The sequence below is a fragment of the Orycteropus afer genome, unplaced genomic scaffold, assembly GCF_000298275.1.
Source record: "Orycteropus afer afer isolate SDZICR_OR568_19922 unplaced genomic scaffold, OryAfe1.0 scaffold00432, whole genome shotgun sequence".
Classification (NCBI taxonomy): Eukaryota; Metazoa; Chordata; class Mammalia; order Tubulidentata; family Orycteropodidae; genus Orycteropus; species Orycteropus afer.
Genome location: NW_006922019.1, coordinates 108,203 through 120,404, shown reverse-complemented (window position 1 = coordinate 120,404; position 12,202 = coordinate 108,203). Strand labels below are relative to the sequence as shown.

The following is a 12,202-nucleotide window of genomic DNA, read 5'->3' as shown; positions in this document are numbered from 1 at the left end:
CTTCTAGTAGCCGGCAATCCTTGGAGTTTCTGGGCTTGTGGATCGTTTGCCTCCATCTCAGAGAGCGTCTGTCTTCCTCTTTGTATGCACATATATCTCTGTGTCTGTGCCACTCTTTATATTGCTCAGAAATGATGAGGCCTGGGGCAAACCCTGTAGGTTCTATGGTGTCATTAACTTAACAAAGAAAACCAATTTCTAAATAGAATTACATCCATAGATAAAGGAATTAGAATTCCAACACATATTTTGGGGGGACATAATTCAGTCCATAATAGGGGTGCAAAGATGGGTGCAGAGAGACTACTTGGAAGCTGTTGGAGGAATAGTCTTGGCAAGATGGTGGTGGCTTGGATCAGGGTGGTAGCAGTGTGTTGTTGTTGTTATTAGTTGCTGTCACATTGGCTCCTACTCATGGCATCCCTAAGTGTTATAGATTGAGGCATCGTTCAGTCTTGCACCATCTTCATGATCGTTAGTATCTTTGAGTCCATTGTTCTGGCTGTTGCGTCAGTCCATCTCATTGAGGGTTTCTTGCACTTTTGCTTCCTGTCTTCATTGCCAACCATGATGTCCTTTTCTGGCAGTTAACCTTTTCCTTATGACATGTTCAAGGCAAGCAACACAAGGTCTCACCATCCCTGCTTCTAAAGCACATCCTGGTTTTATTTCTTCCAAGAATAACAGTGTAGCCAATGGGAAGTGTGCATTCTGCTTATACTTTGAAGATGGGACTGACCAGACCTGCTGATGACTTGTACATGGAATATGAGGGTAACAGAAGGATCACGGGTAACTCCAAGATATTTGTCTTCCTGTCTTGGACATATTAAGTGAATCAAATAGAGATGTTGAAAAGATAGATAAGCAATTTGGATCTCAGGAGAGTCGAGATATAAATTTGGGAGTCATCGTTGTATAAGTGGTGTTAAAAGCCATAGGCTTGAATAAAATCATCTCAGAGTGAGCATAGATCTTTGGGATTCCTTCCAGCTCTAGGATAAGGAAGGACCTTGATAAGTTGTTGAAATTCAGTTTCTACATCTGTCAAGTGAAGCTGCTTACTAGGGACTGTTCAGAATTGTTTGTAACAAAAATTTGGGGATATTTGAGAAGACTTCGTAAGTCTTGACCCTTGAGTTCTTTTAAGCTGTCACATAATTATTCCATGTATGAAAAATATCCTTTTCAAATACCAAAAGAAAGTCAGCACAGTCTTTAAAATCTTTAAATGCTCTTACATAGAATGTTCTTAACCTTGAATCATAGGATGGTCTTCAGGGGACCCTAGAATTGCCTGAAATTTTATGAAAAATGTTGTGTTTGTACATTGGTGTGTTTTTTGGGGCCAAGAGCCTATAGATTTCATTAGATTCTCAAAGGGGGCAAGCAATCCAAAATAAAGTATGAGGAAAGTCTTGAGGATAAATTATTCTTTTTGTTTTTTTCCATGCCTGGATTTCAGGTACAGATATCCTACCCCAAGGTTACCACACAAACCATCAGGATTAATTTGAGATTAGTTTTATGAGTTTCCAGATAATTGGGTTAACCATGGGTCAAATTGTTTAAATAAATGATGTGCCTGTTTCATTTTCCTTCATTGGTTTCCTGCTCCATTCTCCTCTTCAGACTCGTGTAAGAATAGCCACTTGGAGTTGATGCTTGGCTGGTCTTCTCCAATGCTCTCATTATAGGGGTGAAATTGGAGTACAGTTTTCCAGTTGACAAGACTACGATGATGCATTGAGAGGTGGTATGGGGTAATGGAATGAGAGCTGTTTGGGTGCACAGCCTGCCATCTCTCTTACTGCCTGCATGACATCAGATAAGCTATTTAATCTCTCCAAGCCTTCATTTGCTCATCATTTAATATGGACAATAACATCTTTTTAAAACAGCTACTAGAAATAAATGAGATGATGTGTGCTTAGAAGGCATTCAACAAAGGCCCCTTTCCCCTGCAGCTTTTCATTTTCAGTAATCAGGCCATATTTATGGATGATAAGTAGGGAGAACTTTATTAATTTAAAAATAAATTGTACTATAAGACAGGACTTATTGATGAAGATCAAAGACTAGCAGCCTTCAGTATGGATTACACCTCAACATAAAGAAAACAAAAATCCTCGCAACTGCACCAATAAACATTTAAACATTATGATAAACAGAGAAAAGATTGAAGTTGTTAAGGATTTCATTATACTTGACTCCACAATCAATGGCCATGGAAGCTGCAGTCCAGAAAATCAAATGAGCTTTTGCATTGGGCAGATCTGCTGCAAAAGACCTCTTTAAAGTGTTAAAAACAAAAGATGTCCCTTTGAGGACTAGGGTGTGCCTGATGCAAGCCATGGTATTTTCTGTCACCTCATATGCCTGTGAAAGCTGGACAGTTAATAAGGAAGATGGAAGAATAATTGATGTGCTTGAATTAATATTTAATGTACCTAAGTTAATATTTAATATACCGTGGACATCCAGAAGAATGAACAAATCCGTGTTGGAAGAGATACAGCGAGAACACTCCTTAGACGTGAGGATGGTAAGACTTTGTCTCACGTACTTTGGACATGTTATCAGGAGGGACCAGTCCCTGGAAAAGGACCTCATGCTCGGTAAAGGATGTTGTTTTGCCGTCGAGTCGGCCCCGACTCATAGTGACCCCTCCTTGGGTTTCCGAGGCAGTATCACTACGGAAGTAGGATTGCCCAACCTTCCTTCCGAGGAGTGATAGGATCAGCAAAAAAGAAGATCCTCAGCAACAATGGGCTCGAACACAGAAACAGTTGTGAGGGCTGTACAGGACCAGGCAGTTCTTTTGTACATGGGGTGGTTATGAGTTGGAACCAATTCAGTGGTACCTAACAACAATAGTGATGAGCCAGGACAGACAGACAGACAGACAGAAAAATGGGTGGGTAGGAGGATGGATGGATGGATGAACAGATGGAAGGATGGGTGTGGGGATGGATAGATGGTCAGATGGACAGATGAATGGAAGGATGTGTGGATAGATATGAGGGGAAGGGAATGGAGGGAGGAAAAGAAATAAATTGCTTATTTCACAGCTCCATAGAGGTCTGGCCCCAGTTGAAGTATATCATCTATTTCTAGTCATCTGTATAATTATTGTGAGACTCGAGCATGGAGTGAGCAGCAAATGGGTGTCTTCACATTTTCGGCTTTGGCAAGAGGTCGTAAACAATGCTAGCCTGGACTATGAGGATCAGCTTCTTAGACGTTGCTTTTTCTCTAGGCAAGCTGCATAGTGCTTGCTGATTTTTTAAAATATACTATCTTAATTTTGAAGGCCAGTGACCTAATCACATGGGAGGTCTGGTAGCATAGTGCCTAAGGCACTTGACTGCTAACCAGAAGGCTGGCGGTTCAAACCCACCAGCCACTCCTCGGAAGGAAGATGGGGCAATCCACTTCCATAGTGATGCTGCCTCAGAAACCCAAGGAGGGGTCACTATGAGTCGGGTCCGACTTAAGGCATATAACAACAACAACAACCACCCTAGAATTGCCAACACAGATTAAACCCAGGACAGTCTAGTCTCTTAACAATCATTTCTCCTTATAGAGGTAATGACTTCAGATAAAGGACCATTATGAAAGTCACTTCTTATCACGGAAGTGCTTCCCTTGAATGAATCTTGTCTATCAAATTTCATTCCAGGAGCAGTACTTGGAAAGAGTAATGTGGATTTCATATCAAGTGCACTTGCCAAGCCAGGTGACCTTGATCACCTTCCTGGTGAAAGCCAGACTAGCAGCGAGGAGGGAGCCCCTTGTTGTATTCTCCGCTCAAAAGCTTGCATGGCTGCCCAGCTCTTTGGTGAGCCAGGTGCCTTGCTCAGGTGCTTTTCTTCTTTTGCCTCATGTAATCTTCACACTGCTAGGAGGTGTACGTAATATTCGCCTCATGTTAAAGCTGCAGAAGTTGAGGCTTAGAAAAAAGTTGGAATCTAGCCATCACCCATCTGCCGGTTTGTTGTACTGCTGTGGCTTGCATGTTGCTCTGATGCTGGAGGCTATGCCACTGGTGTTTCAAACACCAGCAGGGTCTATGGTGAACAGTTTCAGTAGAGCTTCCAGACTAAGAGACTAGAATGAAAAGCCTGGCGATTTACTTCCAGAACCCTATGGATCACAGCAGAATATTACCCAATAGAGATGAGCCCCCTAGGTTGGAAGGCACTGAAGATACACAGTAGAGTAGATTCAAACATGAAAACAGTCATGAAGATGGTGCAGGATTGGGCAGTGTTTTGTTTTGTTCTACACAGTGTTACCGTGAGTCAACAACAACTAATAGCAAATTGCCTGTTGTCGCACAACTAGGGCTGTCTAGTTCCAGAGGTCACAGTGCTTAGATCCAAAGCTACATCTAACTAGTTTAGCTAGCCAAGAAGCTAACAAACAACTTGGGATTTGTATTTTTGTTTTAAGCATACAGTTTGGTTGAATTGATTTGGGTTGACCCAGAGTGCTAGTCTTTCCCACCCCACTCCGTTTTTTGTGACTTCTCAACTCCCTGTAAATTACAAGTCTCAAAACAGAAGTCGAATGACAGGAGCCATGAGAAGCAGTAGAGTGACAGGACTGCTAGAGTTGAAAGGCCCCTTACCATCTCTGACATCCAGCCCCGAGACAGAGCTGGTCCCCACATCAGGGAAGGCAGCAGTACAGCTGCGTGTCCATCACGGAGTAAATGGGATATACCTTCTTTTTACTCCTTTGGTTCTGACCTAAAACACTGCTTGGCTTATTTTTCTACTCAAACCTCTTAACTGTTTTTGTTAACGTTTTCCACGTCTGCACACATGCTATACTTAATTCATAAGGACTTGTGCATGTAGCTCCTAAGAACAGGGATATTCTTCTGTAGAATTGTAGTATCATATAGCACCTGAACCACACCAAACCCACTGCCATCAAGTCGATTGTGACTCATAGCAACCCTGTAGGACAGGGTAGAATACCCCCATTGGGTTGCCAAAGCTATAAATCTGTATGGAAGCGGACTGCCACATCTTTTTCCCACAGTATGGCTGGTGGTTCAAACTGCTGACCTTTGGTTAGTGGCCAAGCATGGAACCACTGTGCCACCAGGGCTTTTTAGAGTAATACCTAAGAAAACAAAAATTAATAAGATCGTCTAGATATGTAGTCCATATTTAACCTTTCCCAGCTTTCCCCAAAATGTCTTGTGACTGCTTTTATTTTTTGTTTTTGAGGTTTTTTATAGGTTTTTTCCTTTTATTTTGGATATGGGTTGTAGTCAAGGTTAATTTCATTGTTATGTCTCTCTTTTAGTGTCCTAAGACTCCATAACACAGAACCATAAACTTGGGACTTAAAGCGACAAAAATGTATTCTCTCACTGGAGGCCAGAAGTCCAAAATCAAGGTGTTGGCAGGGCTGCTGCCACTGAAGGCCCTCAGGGAGACTCTGTTCCTAGCTTTTTTCAGCTCATGATGGCCCCAGGCATTCCTTAGTTTGTGGCCATGTATAATGGTGGCATCAGATCTTGTTTAACTTCAAGGTGGAATAATGGAAATCAAGATCAGCCCAAGGCTGGATCCCTATGAGGTGGAGATCAGACTTGCCTCTCCTCACCAATGTTGCTACCATTCTGACATCATCCAACCCTCTCTTTCCCCTCTGGGTTTGATACCCCTTGCAATGGCTACAGAACTCACAGGTCATACTTATAGTTAAGTGGTTTGTTAAGGAAAAGGGTATAACTTGGGATCGGGCCCAATGGGCTACAAGTAATCAGATCAAGAAGCATGTTGGCAAAGTCTCCTGTCTTCAATGCAGGATGGCTCTTAGCTCCTGTTGGCTGTACAGGCTTCCTCTCAGTCCCCTGCGGACAGGCTCCTCTTGGCCACCTAAGGTCAGGTTCCTCCAGGCCTTCTCAGGATAGGCTTCTCTTGGCCCTGCCATCTTTTGCTACCAGCTCTGCTGTTGAGCCCCTTTCAGGCCTGTCACTGTCTTCAGTGGAGTGTCTGATGCCAACATTCATGCTTTTAACTTATAAGTTATACCACCATCATAATTTGTTGTTGTTGTTGGCCATCGAGTCAGCTCTGGCTCATGGAGACCTTATGTATAACAGAACAAAATGTTGCCCAGTCCTGTGCCATCCTCACAATAGTTCACATGTCCCAGTCCATTGTTGCGGCTGTTGTGTCAATCCATCTACTGAGGGTTTCCCTTGTGACCCTCTACCGGCAAGATGTCCTTTTCTAGCATAATTGGTCATCAGAAATGACCTGAATTGTATGAGCTGCTTTCAAAGTATGTAATATTCCACAAGTTGTATTATATGTTATATTAACATTATTATAGATGTACAATTTGATTATACATAATGGTATTTTAGAGCTAGAAAAGAATTTCATTTTCCCTGATGTCTTCATTTAATCATTTTGGAAACTGAGGCTCAGAGAAGTTAATAACTTGCCTGAAGTCACACAGCTAGCAATGGACAGGAAGCAACCTGAATTTCAATTTCATTCTATTTCATTCTAGCACTGTGATTCATTCCATTGAAGTACATCTCAAAAAATTGAGGAGTATATGTTTGCATATTGATTTACATTTGTTCCTGTACACAGTGTATTTGAGCTGACCTGCCAGATAGCTTAAATACAGTTTAAATTGGAAATACAGCCATGAAAAGGAAACATGACCATGGAAAACATAGCCTAACAAAACAAGACTAGGTAAAGGGTTCCAGTGTAGTCCATGGGGTCCCCTGTAGTACTAAACTCATGCTACACATTTGGGTCTGAGGTTCCTGAGCCAAAAAGGAAAAACTTGATTAGTTATAGGAGTAATATGAATAAAAAGAAATAATGCTTTTCTTGAACTCTCCTGCATGGGCACTTCTCAGAGGGGACCGCTAAGTGCTTACAGATGTAATTGTGTATTAGTTAAAGGAATGCGAGCTGTAGTTAAAGATAATCCCCAAAGATCAAGGGCATAATATAATAAATAGAAGGCCACTTTTGGATCATGTGAAGTCCCTCCTCTAAAAGGTGCTTCAGGAGCTCGGGCTGCTTTCTGTGGCTCCACAGTGTTCCACGCGGGACTTCCTGGGTCACCCTCGAAAAGGAGTGAGCTTTGCACCTGGGAGGTTTTATAGACCAGCCTGGAAGTAACGCGTGGCCCTTCAGCCCATTGCACTGGCTGGAACCCAGACACATGCCACACCCAGCTGCTTAGTAGCCTTAGTAGTCTAACTGAGTACCCAGGAGAAGGAAGAAAAAGGTTTATTGAGCAAGTAGCCAGTCCCTGCACAAATTGTGGGCCTCCAAAGGGTTCCCTGGAGTCCTCAGATGGTGAAACTAGTTAACTTGCCCCTCTGCTAACTGAGAGGCCAGAGGTTCAAGTCCCACCAGAGGCACCTCAGAAGGAAGGCCTGGTGATCTACTTCTGAAAATCGGCCATTGAAAATCTTGTGGAGCACAGGGATAGTCCCAACACACATGGGGTCGCATATGTCAGAGTCAACAGCAACTGGTATGATATGTATGTAAAGGGTTCCCAAGCACAGTTCCAGGTTCCATGTGCCAAATCCTTACCCAAGTGGCTCTTGACCTCTGTGATCATGCTGCTCCTCTGTAATGGGATGGACTGATTCTGAAATGGCATGTATAGTTCTATTATTTTTTTTTTTTTCCCCAACTGGACTTTGAATTTCTTAAAAAGGCATGAGTCTTGTTCATCTCTAGCATGAATACCTGTCCTGGCCATAGTATCCACCCAAACACTTTAAATTACTTAACATTCATTTGAAATGAATAACAAAAATGCTGACCCCCACGATGCTTCACACTCACTCTCAATAGTGTAAGGCAAGAGGCAAGACAGGAATCCTTGTACTTGACTTTGGAATTCATTTGTGGGGTGGGGGTAGGGGTCATGGTTTTAGCAACAGATTTGCATTACTAATTGCATTTTATTTCAGGGGAAAAAAACAGTTTTGAGTTTTAAAAATAAACCTCAGAGCATATTGTTGATTATCCACATACAAATAATTGGGTGTTTGCCTCCCTTTGGAGAAGGAAAAAATAAAGTAATAGTGTAAGCTTTTGATTTTGAGTGATTACACATTTTTTTTCCCCTTTTTTGTTTTTCTTTACAGTGCTGTATCGGAAAGGCCCTCCGTTTTACCATGCAAGGTTTGGAGTGATTTTTAAATAAGTTAATGGCCTTAAGGGACAAGAGGAAATTTATGGCCTCTAATTTTGTTGTCAGTGTCATAGAAACAAAGTTGTGTTCCTCTTGGCTTGACTAGGATAGATACTGAATGTCTTTTACATACATTATATAACCAAAAGAAAAAAAAAACCTATTGTCAGCAAGTCAATTCCGACTCATAGAAACCCTTTTTGGGTTTCTGAGGCAGTGAATCTTTATGGAAGTAGATCGCCGCATCTTCCTTTTGCGGAGCAGCTGATGGGTTCGAACTGCAAGCCTTCTGGTTAGTAGTTAAATGCCTTAGGCACTGTACCACCAGAGCTCCTAAGATGATAATATATAGGTGATGATAGGTGTTTTAGTATTGAGCATTGAGTAGATTGTTGTTATGTTGTTGTTGTTATGTGCCGTCGAGTCGGACCCGACTCATAGCGACCCCTCTTTGGGTTTCCAAGGCAGTATCACTACGGAAGTAGATTGCCCCATCTTCCTTCCGAGGAGTGGCTGGTGGATTTGAACCGCCAGCCTTCTGGTTAGCAGTCAAGTGCCTTAGCCACTATGCTACCAGAGCTCCCATTGAGTAAATTACTACACAGTAATTGTTCATTTCAGTGAGCACTAGTTCCTAAAGAATGGAGTGAATTGATAGCTTTCGTATTGGGAAAAATATTTATGTTCCTTTCCTGAAGTATTGAAATCAGCCTGAACGTTTATAACTTAACATGTGAGTTTTTCATTAGTATTTGCTCAGTAGTACCCTAGGGGAATTTAGATGATGTGAATTTTATATTCTCTATCTGTGTTCTTAGTAGAACAACCAGTATTCTGCTTAAATGGATTGATTTCATGCTTTTTATTTTTAAACTGCCCCTTTGTGTGTTTTCCAGTTACTCTGTCATTATCGAGTTAGTTGACGACCTCTTTGAAGGCTCCCTTCGAAGACCTTTCAGTTGGAAGTCACTGGCTGCCCTAAGCAGAGTTTCAGTTAATGTCTCTAAGGTAACAAAGCATTAGCTTTAGCTTTTAAGTGTCACTGAAGTGGCTAAGGGGTTTGTTTATTTTAATGTGGAATCAGAAAAGGCATTTGTAGAAACTTCATAGTGTTCCTGCAGGTGAAATTCTGAGAGTATTGGGGTCTTTTGCATCCCTCCTGTTGGGCTACAAGTTCTGGCTCATGCTATACTGTAGTGTTCCCTTCCACCCACTGGTTGCTGCTAAGCTTTGACTATTAAACTTTGGAGTTACTTCTATGGGGTTTCCTTACATAGATTTTCTGTTGCAATTTGTAAGCACAGCTACCACATGCACAGACATGCTTTTAAACATGGATTCAGAGAGGCAAAACTCATACACATTTCTTTACAAAGTTTGCAGATCCTTACAATTGAAATATGTTTTCTTTGATCTTGGGGTTGTAACTTTACTCTCCCTTTGTTCTCTGAGATGAATAAGTGATTTGTCTCATTTTATTTGAGACCTGTGATGTGAAAATATAAGTTAGAATTAAAATGTATGGCACGACTGTTTTCATAAACATACAGTCTGTGCCTAGTAATAGAAACTGCACCCCCCCCCAAAAAAAAAAAAAAAAAAGTTTGCCACTTCTGTGGAGAGAAAGGAAGGGTATTAATATTACTGCTAAACACTTTACGTGTTTTCTCTCATTTGCACCTCTTACTGCCAGTTGCTGTGGAGTCGACTGGGATGCATGGTGATCCGTGTGTGTCAGAGGAGAACTGTGCTCCATAGAGTTTTCAGTGACTGAGTTTTGGAAGTAGATCACCAGGCCTTTGTTCTGCAGAGCCTCTGAGTGGACTCGAACTGCTGACCTTTCTGTTAGTAGCCGAGTGCATTAACTGTTTGTGCCACCCAGGGACTCTTGAACCTTATAACCACCCTGTTATTTTCCCCATCCTAAGGATGGAGAATTGGAAGTTCAGAGGTGTTGAGTTGACTCAGACTGCAGTTCATGTGCAAAAGTGGATTTAAACCCAAGTCTGTCTGACTGTGTTTTACCAACACCTGCTGCCATCAAAAATCCTAAAAAAACACCTCACTGCCATCATGTTGATTCCCAACTCATAGTGACCCCTCCTTGGGTTTCCAAGGCAGCATCTCTACCTAAGTACATTGCCCAGTTTTCCTTCTGAGGAGTGGCTGGTGGGTTTGAACTGCTAGCCTTCTGGTTAGCAGTTGAATGCCTTAAGCACTACACCACCAGAGCTGCCATCAAGGAGGAGGGAAATTCCTTCTTCCACCAGGACTGTTAAGAATGAAAGCTTGGTATGTTCTCCATCATTCAGCACTTTGCTGACTGTTAACAGATGATGGGCCCTCCAGCTATTTCTGCCGCTGCTGCTAGAGGTGTGGTGGGAGGTGAGTGCAGAGGTCTGGCAGGGCTGGATGATGGCTGGTCTTGAGCGCAGGTAAATTTGCTTAGTTTTTAATCTGTAACAGCTAGCTTCATCTCGGAAACAGTGAGTGCACTGTTTCTAGTATCCTGATGCTCATTTTATGGGACTTGTGGCATTAGTTTATATTTTAGATACTAACTTCATGATCTATATATCTATATATCTATATATCTATTTGTTGTTGTTGTTGTTTACATTCTTTTGTCATGTCAGTGATTACTAAATGGCAACTCTTTAGTCAAGTATTTGAGCTGCAGTTGTAATGTTCCTGGGAGAAACTGATTGCCTGTTGGGTTTCCAATCTGTGAGGTTTCCAGGAACACACAGTGAGAGCGGATGGAGGCTGCCTGCCTTTCCTGCCGACACCCACATTTGCACTATCATTACTGGATATATGAAGCTTTTTTTTTTTTTTTTTTTTTTTTCACTAGGAACTTATGCTGTGCTATTTGATTAAACCCTCTACCATGACAGATGAAGAAATGGAGTCACCAGAATGTATGAAAAGAATTAAAGTTCAGGTAGGTAAACTCAGAGACAAAGCAATGTCATCCCAAAGGATGTACCTTATATTGAGTCATCTGAAATATGTGATTCCAAGAAAAGATATGAAAGCGGTATTGCCTTGGAACAGAAAGCCTTCCCAGGCTCCATAAGCGTACCTCTTTATTCCCCACTGACTCACTGCGCACGCAGTCTATCTTGTCTCTTACTGGCCCTTAACTTCCTGCTGCTGCTTTAGGGGCATGCAGTCTGGGTTCCATCCTCATCTCTCAGCTGACACCACTCTTTTCAAGACTGCCTGTGAACGCCTCCTGACAGGCCCCTCTAGTTCTGATCCCCAGAGACCCGAACTGCTCCTGCTGACACACTCCCTCCCTGCAGCCCTCACCTGCCTCCTAGGGTTCTCTGTGGAGCTGTGATGTCTAATGCTTGGGAGGTTCTTTCCTTTCTGTCTTTGAATTTCAGTTGCCTTCTTGTTTTACTTTGTTTCAGGAGGTGATTCTAAGCCGATGGGTTTCTTCACGAGAGAGAAGTGACCAAGATGAACTTTAACGACTCAACCCCACATGTCTGACTTCATTAACAAATACTTAGTGAGTTGCCTACGATGTGCCAAGTTCCAGGCTAGATAAATAGTCCCTTTATTGTAATGGGCTCAAGCATAACGAGGATTGTGAGGATAGTGCAGGACTAAGCAAGGTTTCATTCTGTTGTACACAGGGTTGCTGTGAGTTGGAGCCAACTCGATGGCACCTAACAACAACAAGGTTATTAAAGTTATAAAGGGCCTAGGAAATGAGCTACTGTTAGTGTTTTAACAGACAGAATTGACATAGGGAGAAGAAAGCCCTGTGGCAGCACCTGTGGTTCTGACTCGCTGGCTGAGCCTCAGTCTGAGTCCTCATCCATCAGATGAGGAGGTTGGATAAGATGACTCCTGAGAGGACTCTTCTAGCCAGAGAAATTCTCTTACTCTGCATTTACTTGAAAATGATAATAGTTTATGTTGATCTGCAAATTATAGTTTACAAAGCACATTCGTTCACAGTGTCTCTTTGCTACTC

General features: G+C 42.2%; 1 protein-coding gene across 1 annotated transcript in view; it reads left to right on the top strand.

Moving 5' to 3' along the window:
- The window catches only part of TSEN2 (tRNA splicing endonuclease subunit 2), a 57,356-nt gene extending 45,666 nt beyond the window's left edge, over positions 1-11,690 (top strand). The window contains exons 8-11 of the mRNA XM_007954108.2: positions 8,165-8,201; positions 9,108-9,219; positions 11,066-11,155; positions 11,631-11,690. Of these exons, the coding sequence (XP_007952299.1) occupies positions 8,165-8,201; positions 9,108-9,219; positions 11,066-11,155; positions 11,631-11,690 (299 nt within the window). The remainder of the gene's footprint in view (positions 1-8,164; positions 8,202-9,107; positions 9,220-11,065; positions 11,156-11,630) is intronic.
- Positions 11,691-12,202: the final 512 nt, after the last annotated feature.